Source organism: Pseudoliparis swirei, chromosome 1 (genome assembly GCF_029220125.1).
Source record: "Pseudoliparis swirei isolate HS2019 ecotype Mariana Trench chromosome 1, NWPU_hadal_v1, whole genome shotgun sequence".
NCBI lineage: Eukaryota > Metazoa > Chordata > Actinopteri > Perciformes > Liparidae > Pseudoliparis > Pseudoliparis swirei.
In genome coordinates this window covers 13,497,076-13,513,233 of record NC_079388.1, presented here as the reverse complement: position 1 = coordinate 13,513,233, position 16,158 = coordinate 13,497,076, and the positions used below count along the sequence as shown (strand labels likewise).

General features: G+C 41.6%; 1 protein-coding gene across 1 annotated transcript in view; it reads right to left on the bottom strand.

Moving 5' to 3' along the window:
- Positions 1-16,158, bottom strand: part of adgrb2 (adhesion G protein-coupled receptor B2) — a 211,605-nt gene that overhangs the window by 85,740 nt on the left and 109,707 nt on the right. Inside the window, exons 5-13 of the mRNA XM_056417315.1 lie at positions 15,517-15,678; positions 10,417-10,581; positions 9,896-10,060; positions 8,511-8,612; positions 6,784-6,890; positions 5,605-5,799; positions 4,945-5,013; positions 4,323-4,431; positions 3,822-3,968 (exon numbers count right to left, since the gene is read on the bottom strand). Coding sequence (XP_056273290.1) covers positions 3,822-3,968; positions 4,323-4,431; positions 4,945-5,013; positions 5,605-5,799; positions 6,784-6,890; positions 8,511-8,612; positions 9,896-10,060; positions 10,417-10,581; positions 15,517-15,678 — 1,221 coding nt within the window. The remainder of the gene's footprint in view (positions 1-3,821; positions 3,969-4,322; positions 4,432-4,944; positions 5,014-5,604; positions 5,800-6,783; positions 6,891-8,510; positions 8,613-9,895; positions 10,061-10,416; positions 10,582-15,516; positions 15,679-16,158) is intronic.

Sequence of the window (16,158 nt, the reverse complement as noted above, 5' to 3'; positions counted from 1 at the left end):
CACCCTTTTTAGGCGTCTAAATCTCTTCTTTCCCTTGTTTCAACTCCACTTCCTTCCTTTCCTCCTCCTCAGTGCTCGCCCCTCTCATCCTCATCTGTTGTCTCTTCAACTTTTCCACAGACCTACTTCACAACCCCTCACCATCCACCACTCCCTTTGGCATTCTTTCACTAAAAAGAGCAGGGGCTCCCAAGGAGACATGGTGTTCCTCTGTAAATGTCACTTTGTCTCAAGTGAGGGAAGCAAAAGGAAGCAGGGAGGAAAAGTAAAAAGGGAAGAGTTCATGTTGAGAGATGCCACTCCCTTCTTTGCCCTTTCGGGCTGAGAGAAGCGAGGGAGGAGCATCGGCACAGAGAGCGAGAGAGGAAGAGACAGAGGCCTCTGACGGTATCAGACATACAGGGTGACTCATCCCAAATCTGTCTGCCTGCAGAAGAGGTACTACTCAGGAAGAGAGATGGAGACAAAAAGATTTCAACAGTGGGAGGAAAAAAAGCAATTCTGAGTGTGAGGAGGCAAAAGCGGATCAAAGTCAGCATGAGAAAGCATGCGAGTGTGATGGATCCTAATTGGACAGTGACTGCAAAGGCATGCAAATGAGAAAGTCAGTGTATTGTGGGTAAATGGTAAATCACTGCATGATGGGGTGGCACTCCCACGCGAGAGGATGATTAATACCACAAAAGCACTCAATCACCAAACTCTAATTTCCCCTGAACTGACTTTATGTCACTGCGCTTGGCGAACATCTAAATGATTGGTGGTCAGCTTTAATCCAGCAAAATGGTAAACCACCAGTCACCAGCAGTGAACTTTAATATGCCGTTTGTCGGGAAAAGATACGTCTGGAGTTGATGCAAAGCCATGATCTACGGTTTTAATCAAAGATCAAAAGCTACATCCAAAGAGTTCCATCTGAGTTGCTCTTTTCATTCTTGCCCCCCTTCTTCTCCTCTCTGTTGGCTTTTTTCACTTGTGTACACATCACAGACACTTTTAAGAATTGACGGTCCTGTGGAATATCATTACTTTCATACTTGAACAGACGAGTCAGGTAATTTGCTCAAGCTCAGAATAATTTATTGACCACAATGCTACTTTATAGGAGTCAGTGATTTCATTATTTGCGATACAATATCCCACAGAACTTATTGATCAATACCATATCTTTCACCAAACTGGTGAAGCGGTAATTCATAAAGAGATAGAAAATACACCGATTGTTTTTCCAAAATGTACATGAGAAGATTATTGGCACTTTCATGTCAGTGTGGAGTTGGAGTTTGATAGTCAGAAAGCGTTAATGGAGGACTCCTTCCAAAGTAAAAAAAATATGCTTTCCAACACCTGCATAGTGACTGAAGTGTAACACACTGTGTCTTCTGCATGAACAGCAGTTGGGTAGCCTACTCACATGTTCTAAGTATTTCTTGGATAACAAATACTGGTCGTTGAGAGGTTGGCAAATCGTCATTCCAAGAGTTCTGTTTGTGTATAGATTAATCAAATGAGCTACGTGTTAAGTAGTAATTAGTTAGATGTCCTGGAGGCTATTGCTTCGAAATTACAGAGAGCCAGGCTAGCTGTTTGGCTGGCTGCCCCAGACACCAGTGTTTAAGCTGAGCAAGGCTGTTTCCCCCTTTGGTTGTAACTCTGTGCTTAATGGAAAGAACTGAAAGTGGCATCAATCTTCTCATCTCACCTTTTTCAAAAGAACAAATTGTCCTTCACCCTAACATGTCAAAATGTTCCAATCTGATACAGAACTTTGACTTCAGCAGCAATCCATACATCCCCTGCTCACTGGTCATATTTGGAAATTCAACACAGTTCCGGTTAAAACTGCAAACAAGGAAGTCAGTCGCTAACACAGTCTAGAGGGCAGAGCTCATGTGGTTTGTGTTCTTGCTCTGTTAATACTTCAATGTTAACCGAGCATAACCACACGCATGTACTGGCAATGGTCTAGTAGAAATATGAGGTTATTGCCGGCCTGTATGTCTGGATGCACGCGGGTGCATGGCTGAAAGACAGTGAGAGTGTTAGAAAGAGACACAGCGGAGGGAGTTTGTCACTTCGAAAATCAGTGAAGAGTCCCAGCCTCTGTCCAGTGAAGCGATTCATGAACCCATCAATTGGCTCCGTGCATGTGCAACTGTGTGCGCACGTACACACACACAAAAGGGCCAAAGGGCCTCTATGAACATAGTTAAGCTGTCTATTGGAGATAGGCGTTCATTATGGGGTAAATGAACCAATCAACCTGATAGCAATCAACTGAAGACCTCGATGGACTGCCACAGGAAGAGGCATAGTTCCCACAAAGAGAACTAACAATGCCACAAGAACAACAACATGCAGTTTGGATGAAACAATTGACCAAATAGCATATGTTAAAAGGGCAAAGGCATGTGCTGAACAGCATATGACGAGCAGAGGAAATGTGATGGAGCCGGTCACATTCATTTCGTTACAAGCACAACAGGAGACAATTCATTCACCACCAAAAGTTAACAGGATAATGAACACCCCCCCCAAAAAAAATTACATGGATGAAAAAGCATAACAAGCAGCAAAGTAAAACCGAAAAATAAGATAAATGGAGAAGAAAAAAAAGAAAAAATTGCAATGCAGTAGCATTAAACAAGGTTGAGCGTTTGTTCACCCCTTTGTCTCCACTTGCAGTCTAACATTCATCCTTTGAGATATCTGAATTTGGCCTTCCATAAAATCGGGAAAAACAACCCAAGGCAACGCATAAAAGCGAGATGAATGGGTCGATGGAAGAAGAGCACAATGTGAGCATATTACGCAGTGCATAATAGAGAGATAGAGAGATTAATAAGTGATCAAAGGTGAGGTGAGGAGTTTAGCTCACAGGATGTCTTGAACGCCAATCATAGAGAGTCTGTGTCATCAAAGCAAGTCAGAGGTCAAAGACAGCTCTGCTCTCTTGGCCTGCAGCCTCTCTGAACTTTAATTTAGGCAAGGGGCGGGGTGCCAGACAGGATGTCTGCCTGTGTCATTTCCAGTGGGTATTGACCTTTGTTTTGTCGGTAGCGGATCGCATCTGCCACAGCAATTCTCGTTTCTAACACAAACCACTTGCTTTCCACTCTTTTAAGTCCTCTTGTCTCCCCTAAACAGCCCCACTCTTCTGCTTCCGGGTGTCTTCTTTCACTTCATGCTCATGTTTGGACAAACACATTGCTGGTTTCTTGGTTATATTTGAAACCACATGGAAAACATTCACAGCAGTTAGCTTTGTTGTGTTGCTGAAAGTGAAGAGACATCCTTAAAAACTGTATGAAGACTTGATGCTTTCAAGGGGATGTGACACACTTCCTCACAGATGAAAGACCTGCATCTTATTGAGGAGCCCTCCAGGGCTCTTTGGAGTCCAAATTCTTCTTGGCAGTACCCTTCGACATCCTTGAAAAGCTTTCTATCTGCTTCCATGAGGACACGTCTCTTAAGTGTGGGAATACGCACTGGATAACTTTTTGGTCTGACCTTGGCTGGTGAGAGGGTCGAGTCGGGTGACAACAGGTTCTCATATGTTTAAGAGTCAAGGCTGAAAGTGAGGATGACAACTATAAAAGATCCGGTAACAGGCCGAGTGCTGCTACCTGACTGACTTCCTGAACTGTTGTTTGCTCGGAAGATCTTTACCAGTTTTATTTAGTTACAAATGGTGAGATGTGTTTGTTGTGCCTTGTTATTCTTCTGATCATGTGTTTTATGTGCAGTACGGAGGGGTACATGTTGGTACCAAGCAACTTAAAGTTTGCACGACACCAAGGCAGTCTTATTCCTCTGACCTTCAGCCGGCATGGTGAAGACCTCTTTCGGGATGTAGAGCTTGTCCTCTGTTGTTCTGGCCCAGTCCTTCATTCCTCTCCGGCCCTTCATGGGGAAGTTTATATCGCTGGAGACTGCTGACACCGGCTCTCGCTGGACGGTTATCACTGTGCAAATAAAGAGATACCACAGACTCAGTGCAGTGCAGAGAACAATAAAGATGAGGTGAAAGCATCTTTCAAAGTCCTCAAAGTAATGTTTATATTTTAAAAGTTTGGAGTGAGACAGCACTATATTATATGTTAAAATGGATAATATTGAAATTATTTTAATGACAAATAATAATCTTGGCTGAGCCTATCTGATGATAAATACAAATAAAAACATTAACCCACACGCTGACCATCATCCTAGAAATTAACTGAATAATTTAATGTCTATTTACATTGATATTGGTGTCAAATAATATTTTATCTGACTTTGTCATGCCTCGCCGTGTGACAGCATTGTGTGACGCTTACTGAGGTTGTTGGTCACCACCAGAAAACTCTGAAAAGGCTTCTGGGCTTCTCCGATGAGGTGAATGAAATCTTCTAATATCCTCATCAGCAAAGCAGCACCGGGAGCGACCTGTGGAATGATGTGTGCGGAGGGGGGCGAGGTTAGCGTAGATCCCAACTTTGTCGGAATTAATATCCATCACAAACTTTCTACGAGACATTTTCATCCACTGCATCATTTAGAATGTGTTCCAGGGCGGTATACATTTTAACCAAGTTTGACATAATATCATATTTGGTTGTTTTTTTATCGTGTCCAGATGGCAAGTAAACACACCTTGACTGAAGTGCATCAGGCTGGGTCACACACAAATGTGCAAACATGCTCACTCAGGGTCATGAATGGACAGACATTATATTCATTAACAGGTGTGTTTTTATGACTCTAATTAAACATTAATGTGGGATAGAGTCACACACACGTTTATACACAAATTAACATAAAACGGGTTTAATAACCACCCACCCACCCTCACACACATTTAGAAACTTGGTACAGTAGTAGGTGGCCACTGATTGCGTTTAAGAGGTATATAGAGGAACACACACAGGAACACACATGCACACGCATAGAAGGCCTCACCTGGTGGGCGTCCTCCCATTTCTCTAGATTTTCCATGTCCAACATGAGGCTGACTACCTGGAATAATTTCTAGACACGAGATGAAGAGGGAGTTAATGCAGCAGAGCCATTAGATTGTTTTGTCTCATTTTGTTTCTATATGCACTAAAACGTTTGCCATTGTTCCCTATTGTTTAGCTAACCTTCACCCACTAACCATTAGTACTGCAGCAGTGCGCTGTACATAGACATGTAGTTATCAATAAAAGATAACACTTTGCACACCTTTAGGTCAACAAATGCGGAGCAGAATACAGAATGGCCAAACATAATAAAACATGAAATAATATCTGTCAGATGCTTGAATGAGACAGAAGCATTGAGCAGTGAACAACACTGCTATCAATCCAGTTTGAGGCCATAGTAACTGGGTAGCTGCAGTGGCTCATTGTTATCTAAACCCCGTGCAGTAGAAAGTGGAGCTTCTCCATTGAAAACTAATTTGGAGGTGTTTCAAGTGGGCCTGTGTGTGAGAGTTTGTCTTGAACCCTGTAATGAGTGGAAGAGACGCAATTTTTCTTTCTCTCTATTTGCACATATGGAAAATTGACAAATAAAACTGACTTTGACTTTGATGAGTGTGATTCGTGACTTGAAGAGGGGCTCAGAGGCTACGCCTACCTGCACGTCGTCGGTAGCTGGGACGTAGGTTGCTCTTTTGAAGGTGTCAGTCACATTTCGCAGGATCTCCGTGGAAAAGAGAAGGTCACCACTGTAGTAGCTCCTCCTCTGCAAGAGCTCCAGGAGATTCCTTACGATCTGAGACATGCCCTCCCCAGCCAGGGTCCTCTGACCCTTCGCGAGATGCTCTCGTAACTACAATGTGCAGAAAGAGACAGACATTGAGAACACTTGATGGTTTTCACCTCTGCTTGTAACAGTCAAGATGATTTAAGGCATGCCCATTGGCACTTACTGTGTGTGGTACACGTTTTCTTATTCAAAATATGTCGCTGGTGAAAATGTCATGAACAGAGAAACCCCACTAACCAAAGATCATGTTTTATTTTACAAGAAATCAAAGGAAGGTTTTGGACTTGATCTGAGAGTAGTGTTTCAAGACAGGAGTATATACAGAAGATACATTTGTGTGCTTGTGCTTAAAATAGGTGAGCAAAAAGAGGCCTAGCAGCAATCTCAGGCAGAAATTGGATCTCATCACTTCAGAGATACAGAAAGCAAGCATGTGTGTATGTGAACTTCAGAGCGCGTGAAAGAGAGAGAGAGAGAGAGAGATTGGAGAGGGAGAGCGCCTGGAAGAAGAGAAGATAACAGCAATCACAGAAAATTAATGATTGACTCCTAGTGTTAATGAACGGTTGGAACAGAAGCTAACAGTGCAATCAGCTTAGTCACGTACAATCCCTGACCCCCATCTCCCTTTGCCATCATCGAGGAGATGAGATGGGTTGAAGTTCACAGAGCAGGAAAACAGTCTGGCTGATGAACATATTCATTAGCTATGTTCATTAATTGATAAAGTGTGAGTGCAAAGCTCTGGAAAAGCCAATTAGAGATACCGACAAGCCCCAAGTAAAAACACGCCGCTATTTTGAGTAAACTTTTTACAAAAGAAAGTTGAACAGAGGTAAATAATGAATGAAAGAAGAACAATTGAGACAGGAAAAAAAAGAACCTTCACCTTCACTTTCTCAAATATTCACAAATGAGACAGACACGTTCGATGAAGGTGAGTTATGATAGAAGGTGATGCTGCAATTAACTGGCTCAAGTGATGGAAGAATATACACAACTTGTTTTTTCTTCTTGTACGTATTTGAGAAAAAAAAGGGAACTTACAGATAAATGTAAATATCTATAATCAAGTGAGACGCATCTCGCGAAGCTCGGAGGACCCCAGAAAGCAACTCCATTATTGTTCAGCATGCAACGACGACTAGCAGATCCTATAGACAAAGAGAGAAGCAGAGACAAATACTTTACATGGAATTAAACACATTTAGAAAGGAAAGCGGCCTGAGAACACATAATCTATTACTGTTAATATGGGCTCCAATATCCATCGACTGTAATCTGGAAAACCTTTAATTTATGATCAATGAACCTGCTGTGCTGCCTAGGTACAATGTAAATTCATGGGGAAATGGAGAAAGATTGTTGTACTTATTTAAAAATATATAATTCCCCAAAACATATAAACATCTGGCTTATTATTCCCATATCCCACGCAGCATTAAGGTGCAAACTGGAAAAGGCTTCAAACAAAACCTTTTCCCTACCCTAATAAATATGCACTTAGTGAACTGTGGCTCTGCCTTTGAGTCGCAGAGTGACATAATTAAACTGCAATTTCATGGTTAATTGAATTTAGTTTGAAAATTGATTTACCTTAAATGTAATGTTCTTGAAGCTTAAATGTTTTTCTGGCAAGCTACTAAATTCATGCAGGCGTGTTTTGATGTTGAATCCCACACCATAGTTTAAAAGATGTGGAAAACATGTGTAAATTACAGGTATCTGAACCACACCTGCTCTCGGCTCACATTCTGACGAAGGGATTGTCTAAAGTAATTCAAAGGATGTTCTTGTTTCATGCTTTTGGAAGTTGAAAGGAAAAGTCTGGCAGCCAGCTGCTTGAGGAACTCCTCAGTTTAAATTAACAATGCTGTGATAAGTAACACACAAATAAGGTTTGACTACTTTCAAGAAAAAAGTATACCAATTGTGCAAAATGATACACGAGTTGGAAATGTTATATTGACCGCCTCTGTATACCAAAGCTCAAGATAGTGATACTGTTTAGGCACAACCTAGATGAGCCTTATACATTAATTCAAGTATTCAAATCTATCTGATTACATATTTAATCCAGGCGCAGAATCACATCTCATTTTCTAAACACAGAGAGTTGAGTAATTTAGGATATCCTGATTATAATTATATCTATTTTCCAATGTAATAATATGACTGCATTTCCCAACCGACAGTGAAACATTAGAAGCATTTCTTCAAGGCTTTTACTTTCTTGGAGGAGAGTATGAGTTTCTTCTGGCTCTTTATTTTCTTTCCTTTCGAAAGCTAACTACAGAGAGGTAACATTCATTTATAGTTTGTCGTGCGGATTTCCTTTGATTAAGTTTGTGTTTCTGTTGTTTCTTCCTGTCTCCCTCTTATTTTCTGTTGAGTTCCTGTGCGTGCTTTCATTCTCTCACTGAAGCTAGCTCAGCTAATGCTAACTACCAGGCGCTCCCCTTATTCACGATACTAATACACGTCTTTATCTCTTGTTAAACATGCTTAACGTGTTGGACATCTTCTATTTGTTCTTTCTGTGGTTTCTCTGTCCGTAGCTGTTGCTTATGCCAACTACTACCTGCCAACATAAGAGTCGTTGTTGCTCATGCAGGACATTTCGTTATGCCTGTTAGACATGTTCTAATGCTACCTTATGACTTGTTTGTATATTTTATAAACTGCATTGCATAATGTCACTTCGGAGTTTGACTAAAGACTTGAACTATGTTAAAAGCTTCCATATTTTGGTTAAAGCATCTCATGCGACTGACCAGTGGCGTTAGTTGGACACTTGTTGTAGACAGTTTCTCCAGCGGAGGCTCTCTTCCATGACATTGAGAGAAGGTGCTCTTCTTTACATATCTCATGAGGAGCTGCAGAGGTAGGCGAGAAATAAATTGACAAAGTTTAAATGAAGTGCAGTCTAGCAGGCACACAGAAAATAGGAAAAAATCACCACGCACACACTCTTACAGACATATATAGCAGCGGGGGAAAAAAGGGAGACAGAGAAGCACAAAAAAACAAGATTCAAATCAATGTTCTCCTGCAGCAGCTCCCAATCTTATTCCCTTGTACATTGCTCAGTGCTCTCTGTCAGTGTCACGGCCTCAGTACAGTATCTCATTCCCACTTCATCTTACCCCCCTCTTTATTCATCTATTTTTCCCCCTCCCTCTCTTTCATAACCCTGATGAAAAGGAAAAGGGGGAGAGCGCTGTAAAGATATTCCGGGGGGGCAGACGAGGGTTGGCAGCGGCGATGCAGAGAGATGAAGAGGGACGCAGAGGGAAGAGGGAGAGAGAGAGACACGCTGAAAAAGAGAAAATATGATATGATGTTGCCCTGAAATGCCAACAGGCGAGCTCCTCATCTTGTGTAAAAGAGGCTTGGAAGCTACTCAAAACAAAGGGGTCACGGTGGAGGCTGCACTCAGAAGCGTATCATTTGTAGCCTGTCAGAGCTCAAAGCGAGCACGTACACATGTGGCATTCAGGCTTGTACAGAACACACACTTGCATATTCACACACGCCCACAACTTCAGTCAAGGGGTATGCTTATTAAACCCCACTGTTTCCTGCAGCTGCTGACACTCTGACATGAAACGTCTCTCCCACTAACAGGCGGAGGAACACAGAAAGAGTGAAAGCAAGCGCAAGACAGTGAGTGTGTTCAAAACAATGTTAAAGAGGAGAGATAGAAGGACATGCGGAGAATCTCTCAGGTGAACTGAGGATATAAGGAATGCGCGACAAGGCGCGGACACGCAAAATCAATAACGAGGTAAAGATGGATGGGCGGGTGAGTTGACAGGAAGGCAGACTGGAGGCACCGTTCTAGAATTGCGACAGAAGCCTTTGGCTGTGGTGCCAACCACTGGGAGTCACTTCCATTCTGCCTGACAAATACTGTGCATGTACAGATTGGGCTCACACAGATACACACATGCCTTTTCTCTCCAACAGAGACCAACAAGGAAAGGCATGCAGAGAAATCCACCCACAGAAAACTGAGGCAAAAAAAAGAAGTGTTGATGTCGTTTTCAAGCAGAAATAATATGTACATAAGCATGTGTATATTTGCCTTCTCCCTCATTTTATCAGCTCTCTCCCACTCTCACACAAAACAAACACACACATTCACTGAGTCACTGACCAGGGCACTTCTTCTCATTACAGGACCGGACCTCCTCTCCCGAGCCATCGCAGGGGTAGCCCTGGAGTCCGGTGCCTTCACACATCCGGAAGCGACGCTGCCAACCGGAGTCACATGTCTTGCTGCAGAGACTCCAGTGGTTCCAGCTGCCCCAGTTACCTCCACCTAGAACAGGACCAAAGCACCGCCGGTAACGTTTGGGGAGAGGGGAGGAAGGGTGGGATTGAACTAGATCAGCATGTGAGGTAAAAAAATTCATCACGGGAGTTGTTGATGAATACCAAATTTAGGATACAAGGCAGCGAGAGACGTAAATTGCCTCGTCAGTATTTCTTGTCCTCCGTGGCCCGCGGTTAAAAAGGACACACAAGCCAAAATAACCCAGACATTTCTGGTAAGTGGAACACAAATCAGAAAAAAACACATACAGATGCTATTTGATAATGCACGTTACATGTTTGCATATTGCCGTTCCAGAGCATTGCGAGTGTGAATCCGAAGCATTAATTTGTCCGCCTTACCACTGCAGGAAGGGTTGGTGCATTCTCTGCTCTCCTGATGGGGGCCCTTACATTCTGCCCAGCCGTGCACCGATGCACTGCAGCGTCTCTGCCTCTGCTGGGCTCCTGTGTTACACGTCACACTGCATCTCGACCACAGCCCCCACTCCAGCCACTGGCCCGCCACTGGACAGAGGGAGTGGGAGATGCAAGTGGATATGGAGAGGCGGGGAAATGGAGGAAATTGGAGGGAAGAAGATGTTGGCGGCGCACAGGGAAATCAGGATGAATTGATAGAGGTTTATGAAGAGAGTGTAAGGGAAAAGAAAGGGTGTAAAGGGGGAAAAGACAGGACAGAGAAAGTAAGTAGGCTAGAAGTGAACAGAATATAAATACATTACAGAGGCTATTTGGTTTCCCATGAATAACAAACAAACACACTTTATGTTCATATGGACATTCTCAATATGTCTATCCGTTATAAAACAGCTGATTACAATTGTTTTCATTCTGTGTTTTAAAGAGTTCAAACAGAGTACAAATGCTGGATTTTCAAAGAGTTATTAGAATGCCACCAGATTTCAACTCGTGACTGGTGTTTGTGCAAAAATTGACAAATAAAGAAACACAATATCAACACAATCCAGCACTGCCTGTCAGACAATACATGAATACCAAATAGATGAAGCGAAGCCCGACGACACACACAGGTGAAATCACAGCCCCCACTTTCCCCTTTAATAAGGAGCATTGCTTGTGTATTTGAGTTGTTGAATGAAATATGCAAAATCTCTCAACAATTTGACAAATCAAGAACAGGGAGATTACTCATTTATAATGACTGCAGAGAAAAGATTGTTGGTATGTTGCCAACTTCAAAGCTTATAATCTTAAAGGATCTGCGTCACAGAAATAACACAACATTCTGCTGTTGACATCAGATGAAAATACGTGACACTTCAGTGAGTTCTTATATTTAAATTGTTCACAGACTTTTTATTTTAATTAATTGCATTGAAAGTTGAAAGAGAAACCAATTACTGACCTGTGACCCTGGCTACTTGGATTTCAGAATACTGTTGAACAAAGGGACTAAATATATGGTAGCAATTAATAATTTGTGCTAGTTGTGAGCAAATACTCAAATCTTGCCACATGCTAACAAAAGCACCGCTGTATCCTGAATAGCAGCTTGATGATGCCGCAGCGTTACTATTGTGTAACTGCATTGTTACTTTAGTTGCTTTTCTTTTGGGGTGGTACCTGTTCATATATCATGAAAGAACCATTTGGTAAATGTTGTTTTATTGTTATATTGTCAGACCAATCACCCTTAAGTTTAAGCAACTTTAATTGCACTGACATTGTCTGTCCTTCCTTTCCTCCTGTGACTCAAACACACATTAGATTATTATTAAATCTCTTTAATGCAACCTACCGTCATGCCGACCTGATGTAGGTCATATTCCTGTAGTGACTCATCTATGCTGGATGGAAATATATTACAAATGAATCTAGCTCACAATAAAGGAAAGTATTTTGGAAAAATTGTGGAATGCATTAAATTAAGGCAACCATTTAGTAATCTAAAAGCATGAAAAAAAGACCCGGTATACTTTGTTTCTGTGAATGATATATTCAGGCACATATTTTAACCTACAGACAGGGGCTTTAAGTAGCAGATAAAGTGAAATACAGTGGAGTAAATGTATTTGTCTGGTTCTCCCAGGTGGGAACGCATTGCCAACTCTGCTTGCTAATGTGGTCAATCACGCTGTGTGCTGCTGTTACCGTGCTGGGAACAGCACTGTGTTGGGGATGACATTCACAGAATGAGCTGAGTGAGCATGAGTGAGCTTGAATGTTCGCGTGAACGCGACATTTCCCCAAGCCTAATTCTGAGTAACTAAAGTGGCGAGACTTGACCATTTTCCAAAAGAAGAACAAACTCCCAGAATCTCCTCCGCTTTCCATTGTTGTGAAAATACATGCATTTAAACATTTGAAGCTCTGCCCACATATACAAGTATTCGTTTGACGTGTTAACACAAGTCTACATAAGAGAAAAGACATTGTGAAATAAATAATATTTATATATATTTATATGTATTAAGAATAAGAGTGACATTTGTACATGGGTTTAACACTGTACTATAGAGAGTATTACAGTTAAAGGTCTGAGTATATGGTTTGCAGTAAGATTCAATCACTGACATGCGCACACACATAGACACAGACACATACACACACAGAGACACACACCCCGACACACACACACACACACACACACACACACACACACACACCATCAACGCTCTATCTTCTATACATGGACGTTCCTGCCAAAAGGCCTATATGCTGGTATTCATCTTTTCAAAGTCCCACTGCCTTTGAACTAGCAAAAGCACGCTGGATCTGTTGTGATAGATTCATACACTCACACATAAACCACATGAGGACACACATACAGAGATTTCCTTTAGGCCCTTGAAGGCAGAGCCTCTCTTTTCTCCCAAACCCTCTCTTTCCATCCATGTTTCCGAAACAGCATGGCAAAACATCCCGGAGGACATACTTTGGATTACGACGTCTCCGTATTCCTCCCTCTTTGAGACAGACATTTGCAGCCTCTTTTTCTGGCAACGGGGACATTTTTTGTTTAATTGAAATATTAACCTTATAAAACTATTGCTTTGAAAAAAGCATAACAACTAAATAAAAAGCTCAATAAATAAATATTAGTCAGTAGGAAGCGTGGGAACACAAAAAGGCGTTCGCCCAGACAGGCTCCAGCAGCTTTCGTTTATATAGAATGTATATGTGTATGTGAGTGTGTTGAGTGTTTGGCTCGCAGTGCCGGAGCTACAAGCCGATTGGTAGATGCCGAGCGGAGTGAACTGGGGTGCAATGCTGCATATAATGAATATACACAGGATACCTTAGCAGCAATAAATAAAAAGCACTTACCCTGTGATAATTGCTCAGCCTGTGAGGGATTACATACTCTACTCTACTATACAAGCACACACTCTCACTTAAACTGAAATCAATTCAGGAAACAAAAAGGTTATTTTTCAGAACGCAGCCACACAATTTTGTTATAAACTGTCTTGTATTTTAGTGTCTGTGCATCCATTAATGTCATTGACTCAATGCTATGCAGAAACCATTTACATTCTGCCAACAAAGAAAGCATGCTTTAAATGAAATCACTGGAATAAATACTCCCTTCTAATGTGAATGCTTTCAAAGTAAGTGGTTTTCTAAAGGGAACCTTTGAATGAAAATTATGCAATATGACTCAAGTATACTTTAAGTCTTAAAATGCCAAAGGCTTTTCCTGTGGGCTACATTTAAACTCAGCCCTATCGAATGAGTCGCTGAGAATACGGTTGTTTAGCATTTACATTTTAGTAGATGAGTTGACATCTTCCACTAGAACGCTGCTCTGTGATAGGCTGTGGTAGTCGTTGGTCAAAACCTGCCCAGCTGACTCTTGAGACTATTGAGATGTTATTACAATCGCTGGTCGGTCCTTTCCCCTCCAATGCATCCTGATACAAATGTTTCAGCTGGACAGTCTGCGCCAGATTGGGATAAAGTCCTCAGGTACACTTGACACGAGAATTAGATGAGGCTGCTCCAGTGACTTATTGCTGTTCTTGTCAAGGTATAGGTTCAGGTATAGGCCCAACAGGTAATCTCAGAGACAATAGCTGAAGAGATTCACTGCAGGACTGCTCAGCAATCTAAACCAAACCAACCATGGAGGAAGCACAGAACTCCAACCAATAGGCTTTGCCTGGCTACAACCCCTCAGGATGGCCGAGTGAAAACAATGGGTGAGAATTTCCTGGGTTGTGAGAAATAATGAGAAAAAATGTAATACTTTGCCAATATTTAAGATTATAAGTGTTCATGCATTATTCAAGGTTACTCCTATTACAAACCTTGTCACGCATAAACATGAGCTATTTGTATTTTTGTTTGTTTGTGGGAAATTAGTCAGAGTTTATTAACAAAGGAAAAAATAGTGGATAACTCCTTCCTAAAATATCAGACAAAATAGAAAAAGAAGGAGAGGAAGATAGCAAACTGTATGACAAAGACTGATAGCAAACGGCCTCATTATCGGCTTGGCGAGGCTGGGAGAGTCTTGCCTTGAGCTGCATGCTAATGTCAGCAGGCTAACATGCTCACAATGGCAATGCGAGTATGCTTCAGCAGGTGACTGTTTGACATATTTAGTATCTTACTTTAGGATGACAACAATGTACATCCATAGTTGATGGGAAGGTCATTAATTATTCATGTCATAAACAAAAGTACTGGACAAATACACATTTTAATCTGATGACAGGAAACGGATAACCACAGGTTTTACAACTCATCCTGATGGGTGACATGAATATCTTGGCAAAGTGTATGTCATTTTATCCAGTATTTGTTGAAATAATTTACTCAAAATAAAAAATGTTCACCTCACGATAGAAAAATCCAGGGGAATCAGTAACATAGATGGGCTTCAGCCTGTAGGTCCAACATTTTATGACAATGAACCTAATAATTGTTGATATATTTCAGCCTGAGCAAGTAACATTGCTAAATCTAAATAAAAACATCATGAACACATACAAAATGACTAGTGATAAAGAGTTTGCCCATAAATTACAGCAGATTAAGTGATTCAATGTGGCTACATTTTTGTATTGGTGTTGATATGGCATTTTATTAAGATGTAATTGCAGCAATTTTTTTGCCACCACTATATACACTATTGTAATCACTGCTTTGTAGTCCGTTGTCAGAAATGACCAATATCCTATGCTCAGAATTGTGGGAGTCTGACGTGAATGGTTTTCCCCTCCCAGCAGCTCCACCTTATTACAGCGCGCATGATGCAGCATTAGTCCCAATGTTAGCAGCCTGAAAGAGTTGTAATGGAACAACACAACATATAATTGCATATCATGTACATGTAAGAGCTTTACTAGTAACCCAGTTGTTATGAGTTGTGATTCTTATGATTTGGAAGAAAACAAAGAAATAGCCATGCATGAGTAGGCGTAGAAGCAAAGAGTGAGAGACTGCGTGTGTCATGTATGTGAGGATGGTACTAACCAGGACACACTGCTATGTTGCAGAGTTTGGTCTGAATCTCGGGCCGTCCGCAAGCCACGGCACTGCCTTCGCTCACACACTTCCTGGTTCGCGTCCTGGAGCCCCGCCCACAGGTCACAGAGCACAGACTCCATAACGACCACTCCTCCCACAGCCCATGCACTGCAAACACCCACAAACGCACAACATGGGGATGAGGAATGACGGAGGGAGGGGTTGGAGCATCCAATCGCAGACAAGAGGGTTAGAGAATGAGAGAAACTGGAGATATTAAATGAGTCTGAGCACATTCCTTAAAAAACAAAAACATGAATGAGATTACTTTCTGTCCTCCCCAAAACCATTCCAGTTCCAATGGAAAAGAAACACTGACAATGATTCTGCACGTATATGTTGCTCCATGAAATAAAATGAGGAAAGGAATGGACATTAAGCATTTGAAGTCATGCAGCCCAGGTCATGACAAGGAAATGAATGTGGTTCATTTGCTTTTGAAATTATTGGAGTTTTCAGTTATTATATAGATTGAAAGTATCCAAGGCCTCCAATGACTTAAAAACAGAAAATAAAGAACCATACATTTTTTCTCATCTTTCTTTATCCCTTCCTCTCGTTTCCTTTTTATTGCACATCTCACCCGAT